The sequence below is a fragment of the Haematobia irritans genome, chromosome 4 (genome assembly GCF_050003625.1).
Source record: "Haematobia irritans isolate KBUSLIRL chromosome 4, ASM5000362v1, whole genome shotgun sequence".
NCBI lineage: Eukaryota > Metazoa > Arthropoda > Insecta > Diptera > Muscidae > Haematobia > Haematobia irritans.
Window position 1 is genome coordinate 206,024,088 of NC_134400.1, and position 15,785 is coordinate 206,039,872.

The window sequence follows — 15,785 nt, forward strand, 5'->3', positions numbered from 1 at the left end:
CATACTCTCTAGGTCTCTCTTTCTAAACACATATATGTTTATAGGATATTTCTAAATTAATATATGTTTGCATCCATGCATATTATATTTACAAACATTTTATGTCCCAAACATAATATGTTCTAACATATATGTCCCAAACATGTTAAGCTAGTTTATGAACATTATATGCTTGCCCTTAAAAATATTGTGTTAAAAAATTTGAGTTCCATCTTTATCTATAGACAAATTTTTTTTAATCTTCTTCTTATTTCATTTCAGGCTAAAGTGGACTTCTGTTCCACTTTGCACACACAGTGGTGGTAAATTGAATTGGTCATCTACGACACCATTTACCAGCTGTGGTGGCGGTGGTGCTATTAGTGGCACCTGCGATAGTGGAACCCCCAACATGTACGAAAATTCATGTTCATATCAAACGGCCTTAGACTTGAAACGTGTCTCACCACCGACACTGGCCCAAGTCAAAACCGAGGATTGTATAACGCTGGGACAATGTTCACCGGACTGGACATCATATCGGTTCCATCAATCTACCTTTGAACAATTGAAACAAAGTGTAGAGAAGGCCAAAGCAGCCTTACAGGATCGTAGTACGTTTTTTGGGGCTTCCAGTGCTTTTAGGTAAGTGTCCAAAACTTGAGAATTGTTGGATAAAATTAATGTTCATTATTTTGTATCTTTGTTTATTTTCAGTGACATTTATTCCAGTCAACGTTTGAGTGATACCCTTGATACCTTACCTTCAGTACAGAATACCAATTCACCGAATTGTATAGGCATACCAGTGCATAATTCTGGCTCTGCATCGATATCCCATAGTACACCGAGTTTGGTCCTGAATGGCAATTGTATATCCACAGTTTCGGCGGCAACGACCGGTCAACGTTATCGCTTGGATAGTCTACAGCCACCTGGATGTTCACCATTGCCGCAACATGGTGTCATAACATCAAGTGCAGCACCTTCCTCGTTGACTTCATCATCGTTGGATAATAACTCACATATTGAGAGTAAAGCGAGAGGTAAGTTGATAAATTTCATTTCATACGAGTTGTTTTAATTAAGGAACATATCACAAGACTCAAGGTAAAACAAGTATATGCGGCCGTAAGTTCGGCCAGGCCGAATCTTATGTACCCTCCACCATGGATTGCGTAGAAACTTCTACGAAAGACTGTCATCCACAAATTTCAACTCACTCGGATGAAATTTGCTCCTCCAAGAGGCTCCAAAACCAAATCTCGGGATCGATTTATATGGGGGCTAAAAATGATTATGGACTGATATGGACCACTTTTGGCATGGTTGTTAAATATCATATACTACCACCACGTACCAAATTTCAACCAGATCGGATGCATGTTGCTTCTCCAAAAGGAACCGGAGGTCAAATCTGGCGATCGGTTTATATGGGAGCTATAGATAATTATTGACTGATAGGAACCAATTCCTGCATGGTTGTTGGATACCATATATTAACATCACGTACAAAATTTCAACCGAATTTTGCTCTTCCAAGATGCTCCGGAGGTCATATCTGGGGATCGGTTTATATGGGGCCTATATATAATTATGGACCGATATCGACCAATTTTTGCATGGGTGGTTGGGGCCATATATTAACATCACGTACCAAATTTCAACTGAATCAGATGAATTTTGGTCTTCCAAGAGGCTCCGGTGATCGGTTTATATGGGGCCTATATATAATTATGGACCTATGTGGACCAATTTTTGCATGGTTGTTAGAGACTATACACTAACACCATGTACCAAATTTCAGCCGGATCGGATGAAATTTGTTTCTCTTAGAGGCTCTGCAAGCCAAATCGGGGGATCCATTTATATGGGGGCTATATATAATTATGGACCGATGTGGACCAATTTTTACATGGTTATTAGAGACCATATACTAACACCATGTACCAAATTTCAGCCGGATCGGATGAAATTTGCTTCTCTTAGAGGCCTCGCAAGCCAAATCGGGGGATCGGTTTATATGGGGGCTACATATAATTATGGACCTATGTGGACCAATATTTGCATGGTTGTTAGAGACTATACACTAACACCATGTACCAAATTTCAGCCGGATCGGATGAAATTTGTTTCTCATAGAGGCTCTGCAAGCCAAATCGGGGGATCCGTTTATATGGGGGCTATACATAATTATGGACCGATGTGGACCAATTTTTGCATGGTTGTTAGAGACCATATACTAACACCATGTACCATATTTCAGCCGGATCGGATGAAAGTTGCTTCTCTTAGAGCAATCGCAAGCCAAATTTGGGAGTCCGTTTATATGGGGGCTATACGTAAAAGTGGACCGATATGGTCCATTTGTAATACCATCCGACCTACATCAATAACAACTACTTGTGCCAAGTTTCAAATCGATAGCTTGTTTCGTTGGGAAGTTAGCGTGATTTCAACAGACGGACGGGCAGGCTCAGATCGACTCAGAATTTCACCACGACCCAGAATATATAAAATTTAAGGGGTCTTAGATCAATATTTCGATGTGTTACAAACGGAATGACAAAGTTAATATACCCCCCATCCTATGGTGGAGGGTATAATAAGCCGTAAAAAAGCAAAATTGAAGAAAACCCCAAATACCATATACAAGGTGGCTGATATGTATTGCAATCAACTTCATGTTGCCATCATTTCTAAGCCGCTCTTCTAACAGCTGACTGATTTATTCCATTGACAGTTCATTTTATTGTTTACATGTTCACAAAAGCATTTTGATCTATTGCATTTAGAAATTATGATAATTGTAATGGAAATCGAACGTGATAGTTTTATATTTGGCTGGTAAACCAATTGGGGCTATTGTTATAAATGTGAATAAATCTTGTATTTCTCATACCATTGCTCGTGACGAAAAAGAACACCAGAAATGATCGTCAAAATGAAAGCTAGCACCAGAAATTATTATATGATATGGTTTAAAATGGAGGTTCTTCGCTTCATTTCTACCGCACAATGGTAACCAAAATCTCCGGAACTCAATTCGTTAGACTTTTGCTTGATGGGTCGGTTTAATTGGTCGCTATATCATAACCTTGATCGATATAGACCATATTCGATCATGACCTGTCTGCAGACAAAAAAAAAAACGAATCTGTGCCAAATTTCAGGATGATAGCACCATTTTTGAAGGCTGTAGTGTGAGAGACAACGGAGAGACTGACAGACGCACATGATTACAAGAAGCCGCCGGCGATTATGTCGTCTCCTCTACACCCTCACAAAAAATCGCTTCTGTAACATATACTCCCAAACATATTTTGCTTCAAGCATATACATTTTTGGGTATTGCCCAAACATTTATATGTTTGATCTCTTCCAATATATAATATGTTTGAAAGCATATTGGCCTAAACAATATATGTTTGGGTAGTCTAAGTTCCAAACATTTTGTATTTTTGCATCCAAATTCAATAATGTTGTCTTCCAAAAAACAATATGTTATTATGTGAACATATAATATGTTTGGAAGCATTTTGCACCCAAAAATATTATATGCTTAAAAAAAATTCTCCCAAACAATATTGTGCTCAAAATTTTACTTATTTATTTATATATTTACAATCATAATGAATTATGAAAATAAACAGGTAATATAGGTGCTAACAACATAGGTTTTCGACCTGAATGCTCAAAATTTTGTTTCTGCCTAATTGTATATTCCCCCACATCTTTCTCACTTCCAGGAGATTTTTTAGTTTTTAGCACCTTTTTCTGTAATACAAACATTGTAGAAGAAATTATTCAATTTTATGATTTTTTTTTTTTTATTTTAATTTTACCTTTTGCCGGACGGGGATTCGAACAGCGGACCATACAGTTTGTAAGGATCAAAGAAGTAGCTGATCAATTGCCCAAGGAAAAATAAAATGTTAATTTTGTAATAACAAGCAATAACCACCAACTTAATTTAATATCGCTCCCTGTTAAATAGCGCTCCAAGCTACTAAACACATATATGTTTATAGGCTATTTCTAAATTAATATATGTTTGCATCCAAGCATATTATATTTACAAACATTTTATGTCCCAAACATAATATGTTCTAACATATTAACATATATGTCCCAAACATGTTATGCTAGTTTATGAACATTATATGCTTGCACTCAAAAATATTGTGTTTAAAAATTTGTGTTCCAAACATATAATGTTTATAGCTAAACATATGAAAAACAGTCTTTTTCATCCGTGTAGACTCAAAATTATCCGTCAATTAATCAAATATATTTCTTTTTAGTGCCCTGGTGAACTTGTTAACTGCAATTCACGAGATTACATCCTATCATAGAAGAAGAAATTAACTTAATTTAAAGAAAAATCATTGGAGACAAATCATGACCATTTTAACCATACCTAAGTTCATTCTGAGTCGTAAAAAGAGATAAGGAAAATTTCATTGGGCTGTGGAAAATTTCTAAAAAAGGACCACTATTTAACTACCGACATATATATATTTTTTTTTTGCAATAAAAATAATTACGGACTTTTTTCTGTGTATGTATTCATCTTTCAAAATCAAATATTTTGAACTTGAAAAATGTTTCAAATAAAAAAAGAGTATATTAATAACAAACATAGATCTCATTGAATTTAACGAAAAAAAAAAAATACTGCTCCAATGAATTGCCCCAGTGGTTAGACATACATGTGCATGGATTATTTGCTGAACTTGACAAAAAGTTTCCAAATTTATGGCATGCAATGGTTACGATGTACATAAATCCCATATGTAACATAAACCATTTGAAGCAAAACTGAAAAAAAAAAAATCAGAACTCTACCGACCACCAGAGGACAATGGACATTGCTGGCCTCTCAAATCAGAGGGATACAAAAATCATAAAAAAACTTTAATAAATTTGTTCTGGTCATGCAAACCACATAATAATACAGAGCTGAAGTGCTACCAGCCATGTCGTGGATTTCCCCCATGATCTTTTGCCTTGCTGCAATTGTTCTGGCCCGGGAACAATGATGTCTCAATGAAGGCAACGGTTACAGATTTTCAACAGATAAACAAAAAGTTTTTTTTTTTTTTAAATAAATGAACAAAAAAAAATGGCATGGAACAAAGAGGCCAGTCAGTCATAGAGACCTTTCTCTCTTCTTTTGAGGTCCTAAGATCCAAAGGAAAGAAACAATGGAAATGCAGCCTAAATTGTTTCAGTGTTTTTTTTAGTCGTTGCTAGGATTACAAGGCTCATTTGTAGAGACAGCAAATATCTTTGCTTACATATCAATGTGTGAGTGTGTATGTATGAGTGGGCTACTGACTTTCTTTTGTTTATTGCAAGGATATGAATAAGGATAAAGACTTTTTATGGTGTTTATGGGTGTTTATATGTGGGTGTGTGTGTGTGAGTGTATTGGGGAGTATGTGTTATAGTGTGAATGTGTAACGGTTCTGTTTGTTTCTATTATCATGGCGGATGTCTAAATTGATAAATTCATGTTGACGTTAGAGTTGACCCCAGAAACTTCGCGGTTTACCGCCTTAACTTTTTAAATAATGTATTTTATTCTATTTCCAACATATTTGGATATTTTTCTTTTATTTTGGCAACTGTTTAATTTTTTTTCTCGCTTTGTTGTACAAACCGAAAAACACTGGTTCCTTTTTCGTTGGCCTAACAAAACAAAGTAAAATTTTTGTCTTTTTTATTTCATCACCAAATTAAGCTAAATTGTTCTGGTATTTTTTTTTTTGGTGATTCTTCCCCCTACATGAAATTTTATTGGTGGCAAGATTTTTGCGGGGCGGGGAGGTGCGATAAATGGGATTAAATTTATTTGGAAAAAAACCTTAAGCCCGGTATTTTAGTCCTCATAAATTGTGTCGCTGATATGTTGTCATGCTTGGTGTTTTTTCACATATTTTTGTTTGTTTTTTTTTGTAATGGTATAAAATTTTTTAGTCCGCGTATTTATCCTTATTGTTTTAATTTTTACATATGGCTGAAATCGCGACCACGACATATGTTAAATTGCTAGACCCTTTTTTGTTGGCCTAGGTTAGCCAGAAAATTGTTATTTAGCCGGAAGGTGAAGATTTGTTTTGTCGCCATTGAAAAATGAGTTTTATTTTTTTATACACCCTCAAAAAAAATCGCTTCTCTAACATATGTTCCAAACATATTTTGCAGGAAGCACATATATTACTGGATACCGCCGAAACATTAATATGTTTGTTTTATGTGAGCATATTATATGTTTGGAAGCATTTTGAGTCCAAAAATAGTATATGCTTGGAAGAATTCCCCAAAGAAGATTGTGTTCATTCCCTCACATATTTTTAACTTCCACGAAATTTTTGAGTTCTTCGCATCTTTTTCTGTAATACAAATACGCTGTTTTTTTTTTTCAAATGTCTGTTTTCTTGGTTCCGAATGTCTATTCTCTTTATTCCGAATACTCAATCTACTATTCAAATTAAATAATATTTAGACTTAAGCATACCAAATTTTTGGCCATATTATAAAACAGTTTTCCGAAACAACATACAAGCGGTTTCACAGAAATTGCTCTCATTTCATTCTCTCGCTGTGTTATGTTGATATCTTTTTATTCAACCCTCCCGGTTTCCATCTCTATTTCTTTCTCTATACTAACTCTCTCTCTCTCTCTGTCGCTCTCTGAATAAAGTATCACAACATATATATGTTTACTCGAAATTTGTAAATTTATATATGTTTACATTCACGCATATTATTTTTATGAAACATTCATGCCCCAAACATAATATATTCGAACATATTAACATATGTGTCCCAAACATTTTGTGTTAGTTTAGGAACATTACATGTTTGCACTTAAATATATTGTGTTTAAAAATTGTGCCCGAACACACATTTTGTTTATATTGGAACATATGAAAAACATATTTTTCTAACAGTGTATCACCTATATATAACGGTTCTAAGGGAATTTATTGTCAAATGCTTTATTTTATTAACTATTTATCACACCAAACACTTGCTTTCAGGATAACGTATGTATCGAGACTAGGTATTTTAATTAGAATCACACTTTTGTCTTTTAGGCGTTTCGACTTTATCAATGTTTTTTAAGGGTAAAAAAAAACTGAAAAATTTAAACGTTAAAAATTTGGGGTTTTCGGCTTTTCTATTTTTATGCCATTCACCACCACTGTTGGCCATAGTATACATTTTGTGCATTTGCTCATCGGAGGATCCCCCATCGATTGTTTTCAACTTCCGATGCAGTCTTTTGAGACAATTATTAGAAAGTACGCAATTAGGCTATTTTAAGAGAACATTAAAGTTTTGGACATTTACATTCCACATAAAAAGAAAAAAAGTAAATCAATAAAAAAGTAAAAAACAAAATAACAATAAAAAAAATAAAATTTCATCTGCGCTGGGATTTCAACCTGTGCCGTTTGATTTTTTCACTTCCATGGAAGTTTATTTGGGAAGGTTTTTACCAATTACGAGAATATTTAATTTTTTGTAATGGAAAAAATATATTTATACAAACAAAATAAAAACGATGTATAACATCCCAGCAAAATTTCGAAATTTTTCTGAAGACACAACTTTAAAAGCACTTCCAAAAATGTCCTTCCAATGATGTTCTTTGTTTTAACTACACCGGAAGCTCTTTCAATTCAATTTTGTATAACTTATTTTTTAACTTTTTTGTTTGAACTAACATATGCAATTCGGTTTGTGCAACGCTGCACAAACAATCCAGCGCTTCAGGAATAATGTCGTTGGAGCATTTAATTTTTGTTATGTCCATATCGACGACATACATACCTATACGGTGACGACTTCAAAACTTATATTCTCTCTCTTTATTTCTCTATAAATTGCCCCCCATATTCCGATATTCGGAATCGCAAAAATTTATTTTTCTTAGAACAAAAAAAATCTTGATACTCTCGGTCTTCAATCCGATTTCAATTCAAACTTCTCTTTAAAGGGAACTATTATGCCACATTTTAAGTAAGCATCTTCTTAGGATAAGAAAACATTGGCAAACGAAAATTTTGCGATTTGCGATTCCGAATATCGGAACATGCACACAAAAAAAATTTTTTTTTTGATTCAATCACGAAATTAATTGATCCAATTAATTTTTTAATTGAAATGTCTTTAATCACAGAAATGATAGTATCAATTAAAAAATTAATTGACAGTCAATTAAAAAATTAATTGATCCAATTAAATATTTAATTGATACTATTAATTTGTGTGATTGATTTTTATTTCAATTAAAAAATTTGTTGAATCAATTAAATTTTTAAGTGAATATTTTTTAAAACTCAATTAATATTTTAATTGGAAAAATTTATTTCAATTAAAAAATTTGTTGAATCAATTAAATTTTTAAGTGAATATTTTTTAAAACTCAATTAATATTTTAATTGGAAAAATTTTCGTTAATTTTTTTCTGTGTGGGAAATTATGTCTGGTTTGGTACTCCAATTTTGAATTCCTATTTGTTATTGAAGCCCCTTGCATCTCTGAAGTCGGCTCCAGCGATCTGCTTCACATACAGGCAACTCAAACATCAGTACAGAGGTATACATATCCACAGATTATCACAGCTATTGTTCCGATTTCCCTTACATATCATAGCACTATATGTCCCAATTTCCCGATTTGACTTCTAGACACCGCAATTTTTATGCGATTTGCCTGAAATTGGAAATCTAGTATTTATTTATTTAGGGCTATAAACAATGTGCTGAAGATGGTGTGAACCAGTCCATGTTTTGACATAGTTCTCACGATATAACTGTTTGGTTCTCTATACACTGCAATTTTTATCCGCGTTGCCTGAAATTAAATATCTAGAGTTATTGTAGGTTCATAAATAGGTGTGGCGAATATGGTATGAATCGGTTCATGCTTTGGTGAAGCCACCATATAGACCGGTCTGCTGATTTGACTTCTTGAGACAGCGTAATTTTGATCCGATTTGGTTGGATTTCGAAATCTTGTTTTTAGGTCCATAAATAGGTGTCAGAAATGTGATGTGTATCGGTCCATATTTTGGTATATATGTTTGCTTCGGAGAGTATCTGTCATCAAAACCACTTGAAAGTCTATGTATTTTTATACCCTCCACCATAGGATGGGGGGGGGGGTATAGTTATTAACTTTGTCATTCCGTTTGTAACACATCGAAATATTGATCTAAGACCCCATAAAGTATATATTCTGGGTCGTGGTGAAATTCTGAGTCGATCTGAGCATGTCCGTCCGTCCGTCCGTCTGTTGAAATCACGCTAACTTCCGAACGAAACAAGCTATCGACTTGAAACTTGGCACAAGTAGTTGTTATTGATGTAGGTCGGATGGAATTGCAAATGGGCCCTATCGGACCACTTTTACGTATAGCCCCCATATAAACGGACCCCCAAATTTGGTTTGCGGATCCTCTAAGAGAAGCAAATTTCATCCGATCTAGCTGAAATTTAGTACATGGTGTCAGCAAATGATCTCTAACAACCATGCAAAAACTGGTTTGCGGAGCCCCTAAGAGAAGCAAATTTCATCCGATCCGGCTGAAATTTGGTACATGGTGTTAGTATATGATTTCTAACAATCATGAAAAAATTGGTCCACATCTGTCCATAATTATATATAGCCCTCGTATAAACCGATCCCCCGATTTGACCTCCGGAGCCCCTTGGAAGACCAGAATTCATCTGATTTAGTTGATATTTGGTACGTGGTGTTAATATATGGCCTCAAACATCCATGCAAAAATTGGTCGAAATCGGTCCATAATTATGTATAGCCCCATATAAACCGATCACCAGATTTGACCTCCGGAACCTCTTGGAAGACCAAAATTCATCTGATTCAATTGGAATTTGGTACGTGGTGTTAATATATGGGCTCAAACACCCATGCAAAAATTGGTCGAAATCGGTCCATAATTATATATAGCTCCCATATAAACCGATCCACAGATTTGACCTCCGGAGCCCCTTGGAAGAGCAAAATTCATCCGATTCGGTTGAAATTTGGTACGTGATGTTAGTATATGGTATCCAACAACCATGCAGGAATTGGTTCATATCAGTCCATAACTATATATATAGCCCCCATATAAACCGATCCCCAGATTTGACCTCCGGTGCCTTTTGGAGAAGCAAAATTCATCCGATCTGGTTGAAATTTGGTACGTGGTGGTAGTATATGATATTTAACAGTCATGCCAAATCCATATCAGTCCATAAACATATATAGTTTCCATATAAACCGATCCCGAGATTTGGTTTTGGAGCCTCTTGGAGGAGGAAATTTCATCCGAGTCAGTTGAAATTTGGTACATTGTGGCTGTTAACAACCACGCCTAACTAGGTCCATATCGGCCTATAGTTATATATAGCCCTCAGATAAGTCGATCCCCAATCACACAAAAATTGGTCCATATCAAATTCATAATTGTATATAGCCCCCATATAAGCGACCCCCATATTTCAATTCTGGCTCTCTACCGCGTATGGACTAACTCACAATTTAGAAAACGATCTTCTTAACATCGTTTTTGAATATGCCACAATCCAAGTAATTCGATTGTGGATGACAGTCTTACGTAGAAGTTTCTACGCAATCCATGGTGGAGGGTACATAAAATTCGGCCTGGCCGAATTTACGGCCGTTTATACTTGTTTTAAGTAGCCCCTTGCATCTCTGAAGTCGGCTCCAGCGCTATATGTCCCGATCTCCCGATTTGACTTCTTGGGCTTCTAGACACCGCAATTTTCATGCGATTTATCTGAAATGGGAAATCTAGAGGTATTTATTTGGGGCTATAAACAATGTGCTGAAGATGGTGTGAACCAGTCCATGTTTTGACATAGTTCTCCCGATTTAACTGTTTGGTTCTCTATCCACCGCAATTTTTATCCGCGTTTCCTGAAATTAAATATCTAGAGATATTTTAGATTCATAAATAGGTGTGGCGAATATGGTGTGAATCGGTTCATGCTTTGGTGAAGCCACCATATAGACCGGAAAATTTTTGGTTTGAGTGAAAAACGAATTATATTCCATCGTCTTTAAACTATGTGTAGCTCATTTCATTTCAAAAAGGATACATTTGAAATGTAAAAGGCTTCTTTTGAATTTAAACTGCTACATAAAACTCGAATTTATAAAAAGCAAGTATATACAGCAGTAAATTCGGCCGGACCGAAGTTTAAATACCCACCACCATGAATCAAGTATAATAGTTTACTATGAAAACTCTTCGTCGTAGTAGGTTACATGATAATATATAGAATTGTAGGGGGTTTGATGACAAATCTTCTCCCAAGGTTAGGTTAGGTTAAAGTGGCAGCCCGATTAAATTTCAGGCTCACTTAGACTATTCAGTCCATTGTGATACCACATTTAACTAAAAGTACCTATTACATATTGGCACTTCTAGTCTTAACCACTGAACCCTCTCTATTATTTACTTTTGTGGAACCAACCAGATTGCTCCAAAAACATTAACAAACTGCTTAAGTTAACGTTTTCCAGGTCAGCCAGTAACCTAAAAATCGCTTACGCCTTACACAAAAAGCAGGACACTCACACAAGAGGTGTTTAATTGATTCCTTTTCCTCCACATCATGACAGCTCATACAATAGTCATTATACTTCGCACCTATAGTTTTTGCAAAATCGCCTATCAGGCAGCGACCCGTTATAGCAGATATCAGGAGTGCTATCTGACGCCTTGAGAACACTAGCATATCTAGTGTGCGGTTTAAGTTTAACTGGGGCCATATTTGCTTGGTGTCGCTACAATCCTTGCAATTTTCTTCTTCTTCTCCCAAACGAGCCAACTCCCGAAGACAAACTTTAAAGATTCTACCTATGAAGACCAGATAAGATTCTGGATTTATGAGAACCAATTTTGTTTGAGTTTTAGAGAAAATATAAACATATCGTGTATATGTTGAAATTACGCCTTGATTTAAAATCTTAAATCTGTAGATTTTTCCGCATTTATTTAAATACGATGAGTAAAATCTGGAACTTTTACTTTCAGTTTGAAGCAATTTTCATGATCAGTGCGCCTGCTATACCCTGAAAGAAGTGTTTTCTTTTTTGAGAAACGTTGTTAGACAAACAAAGTTTTCTTTTGACACAAATTTTAGAGACAATCGTTGAATAAACGAAAACACTTTATAAGAAAAAGAAATTTCGTTTGTCTAAAATTTTATTATAGATTACTAATTTCCAGCAAATCGGATAAAAACTACGTATACTAGAAGCCCAAGAAATAAAGCCGAGAGATCGGTGTATATGGGGGCTATACCAAAACATGGACCGATAGGCACCATTTGCTACTCACATATTTGTGATCTTAAAATACCTCCAGATTTTCAATTTCAAACAAATCGGCCAGAAAATATAGTCTCTAGACGCCTAAGAAGTAAAAATCGAGAGATCAGTCTATATGGGGGTTATACCAAAAAATGGACCAATATACCTCAATTTCGGCACTCTTGTTTGTGGTCTAAAAATACCTCTAGATTTCGAATTTCAGGCAAATCATGTAATAAATACAGTTTATTGTAGCTCAAGAATTTCAGGCAAAGAGTATGGTAAATATAGTTTCTAGAAGCCCAAGAAGCAAAATGGGGGCTATACCAAAAAATGGACCGATGGTCATCATTTTCGGCACACCTTTTTATGGTCCCAAAAGAACTCTAAATTTTCAATTTCAGGAAAATCGGATAGAAAATATAGTTTCTAGAAGCCCAAGAAGCAAAATCGGGAAATCAGTCTCTATGGGGGCTATATCGAAACATGGACCGATGAGCACCATTTGTGGCACACCTTTTTATGATCCTCAAATACCTCTAGATTTCCAATTTCAAAAATACCTCTATATTTCCAAATTGGATAAAAACTACGGTTTTTATAGGCCCAAGACTCCAAATCGGGAGGTTGGTTTATATGGGGGCTATATCAAAACATGGACCGATGCGGACCATTTTCGACACATCTCTTTATGGTCCCAAAATACCTCTAGATTTTCAATTTCAGACAAATCGGATAGAAAATACTGTTTCTAGACGCGTAAGAAGCAAAATCAGGAGATCGGTCTATATGGGGGCTATACCAAAACATGGACCGATGTGGACCATTTTCGACACACCCCTGTATAGTCCCACAATACCTCTAGATTTCCAATTTTAGGCAAATCTGATAAAAACTACGGTTTTTATAGACCCAAGACCCCAAATCGGGAGGGGACTATATCAAAACTTGGACCGATATAGCCCATCTTCGAACTTGACCTGCCTGCAAACAAAAAACTAATCTGTGCCAAATTTCGGGACGATAGTGCCGTTATTGAAGGCTGTAGCGTGATTACAACAGACAGACAGACGGACATGCTTATATCGTCTTAGAATTTCTCCCTGATCAAGAATATATATACTTTATATAGTCGGAAATCGATATTTCGATATGTTACAAACGGAATGACAAACTTATTATACCCCGTCACCATTTTATGGTGGTGGGTATAAAAATAGATAAATAAAATACATGACAGCCTCATTAAATAAACTGTTTGTATGTATTTATGCATCTTTGTTTTTTATCAAAATCTCTCTGCCCTCCCTCGTTTCGTATGCTTCTATAGCTCAAAGATGGATCGCCTAAGGGAGTCCCACATATTTATATATATTTTTTTATTTTCCTCACAGTCTCTCAGCTTGTTACAAACTTCTGCATCGTTTGTACTATAGTTTATTATTATTATTTTTTAATTCTTTTATGCTCCAACAATCATTGGGGAGATCCTTTTGTAAGAATTTTTCAGTTTTCTGTGCAATTATTTTCGTTTTGTGTCTATGGTCCTTTTACGTTGTCGTCATCTCAAAGGCAAACGTCAGAGTACAAGAAAAATAATGAGTTACGCATGAAAGAATTCTTTTTGTGAGAAAACTCTCCTAGCATGACATGGCTGGCATCCTTGCCTCCCCCGCCCCATCTCACAGACAAAACAAAATGCGAAAAGGAACAAAAGGATTCATTTCTGGTCGTAGAACACGCAAAAATCTTCTTTGGCATAAAGTTGAGGTTGAACATCTCCGCCCGTTCAATTTCACCCAATTTACAGTTGTACGCTTGGTTGACAACGTAGCAAAGTTCTTGCGAGTCACTATGTTTTGTTTAATGGCTCCCAATGATGAACGAAATGATGATTTGCTATTGCAAAAAGAAAATGAAAGACGCCATTTCGAAATGGCGGCTTAGTTTTATATACGGATAGTACCATCTTTTTTGCAGAAAGTAAGTCCGCCCTCTTTACGTTGTTCCATCGAATTTACGTCAAGCAGCTCTGGCGTTGATAATTTCTAAAAAGTGGCACAAAAAGTGTCACCCTTCATGAAAGGTGGCACATGTATTTTCTAAAAGTGAGACAAAAAACTGACACACAATTTTTTGCTATAAAAAGTGGCAATTATTCACATTTATATCAGTATTCTATATAGAACTCTGATATAACTTTTTTCTGTTTAGATCCTCACAACAATAACAATAATTTTATCATTGAAAGCCACTCCTTGAAGTTTAATATTCAGGCGATTTACTAGGTTTATCCGAGTACAGCAATTTTTCGTTGCCTACTTTTAGGCAATACACGTCCCAGCAAAAAAAAAAGCATTGCCAAAAAAGTACTGAAAATTTTCTTTTTGGATCCGGAAGTAGTGCAAAATTGGCGCAGAAGCGATGAATTTCACATGGGCTTGTCATAGGGCAGATGCCCACCTTTTCAACAGCCATTGTACTGAATTAGCATCACTTTTTAAGGTGTGATCCCAGTTCAGTGTTTTGGATGTGAATTACAAAATTGTGTGATATTGTGCCAAATAAATAATTTTTATAATTATACCCTAAACCACATAGTGGTCAGGGTATAATAAGTTTGATCGGCCAAAAAATGTGCCTACCAGAAATATTGATTTTAGACCCCATAAAATATATACCGATCGACTCAGAATCACCTCCTGAGTCGATCTAGCGCTTGGTGTCCGTCCGTCCGTCAGTCCATGTATTTGTTGTTCACAGGATTCCCGTTGCAAGTTTTTTGGGCACAAGGACGAATCGCCCGATTTTCCCAAATTTGGCCACAAAACCTTTATTTATCAAACGATCTTATTCAAAGTTGGCTAAATATAATATTCTATAGCACTAACTATATGTGCAAAAAATCATCGAAATCGGTTCAGATTTAGCTATAGCTCCCATATATATGTACCGCCCGATTTTTCTAAATTTAGCCATAAAACCCTCATTTATTAACCGATCTTACCCAAATTTGGCTAAATGTAGTCTTCTATAGCACTAACTATATGTGCAAAAAATCATCGAAATCGGTTCATATTTAGATATAGCTCCCATATATATCTTTCGCCCGATTTACACCCATATGACCACGTAGGCCAAAATTATTCTCTCATTTACGTGAAATTTTGCAGAGATAGCAGAATGGACTGAATAGTCTAAGTGAGCCTGATACATCGGGCTGCCACATAACCTAAGTAGGGTATCTTCACGATTCGTCGATAAATCCACAAATTCAAATGCCTCAATTTTTTTCTCGCCTGCACTTTTAATGGTCCAGGTTTGCACTGCAAACCATGTTAAATGGTCAAAATACAAAAGTAACATTTTGCTCTTCCTTCTCTGCGTGTACAGAAATTGGTCCATATCGGTTCATTGCCCCCATATAAAGCGACACCCAT

General features: G+C 35.6%; 1 protein-coding gene across 1 annotated transcript; it reads left to right on the forward strand.

The window, feature by feature from the left end:
• The first annotated feature begins 283 nt into the window (after nucleotides 1-283).
• LOC142235959 (DNA-binding protein D-ETS-3-like) lies at nucleotides 284-13,975 on the forward strand. Its single transcript, XM_075307209.1, has 4 exons — nucleotides 284-624; nucleotides 697-1,025; nucleotides 8,523-8,592; nucleotides 13,918-13,975. Exons 1-4 carry the CDS (start codon nucleotides 392-394, stop codon nucleotides 13,973-13,975), a joined length of 690 nt encoding a protein of 229 aa, XP_075163324.1. The 5' UTR covers nucleotides 284-391.
• The last annotated feature ends 1,810 nt before the right edge of the window (nucleotides 13,976-15,785 follow it).

What these genes read in the sequence shown, in the direction of transcription:
- LOC142235959 (XM_075307209.1), top strand. Translation starts at nt 392, where the DNA reads ATGTACGAAAATTCATGTTCATATCAAACGGCCTTAGACTTGAAACGT. An exon ending in TATTGAGAGTAAAGCGAGAG is followed by an intron (nt 1,026 to 8,522) that starts GTAAGTTGATAA and finishes TTGTTATTGAAG; the next exon opens with CCCCTTGCATCTCTGAAGTC. An exon ending in ACTCAAACATCAGTACAGAG is followed by an intron (nt 8,593 to 13,917) that starts GTATACATATCC and finishes GTCATCTCAAAG; the next exon opens with GCAAACGTCAGAGTACAAGA.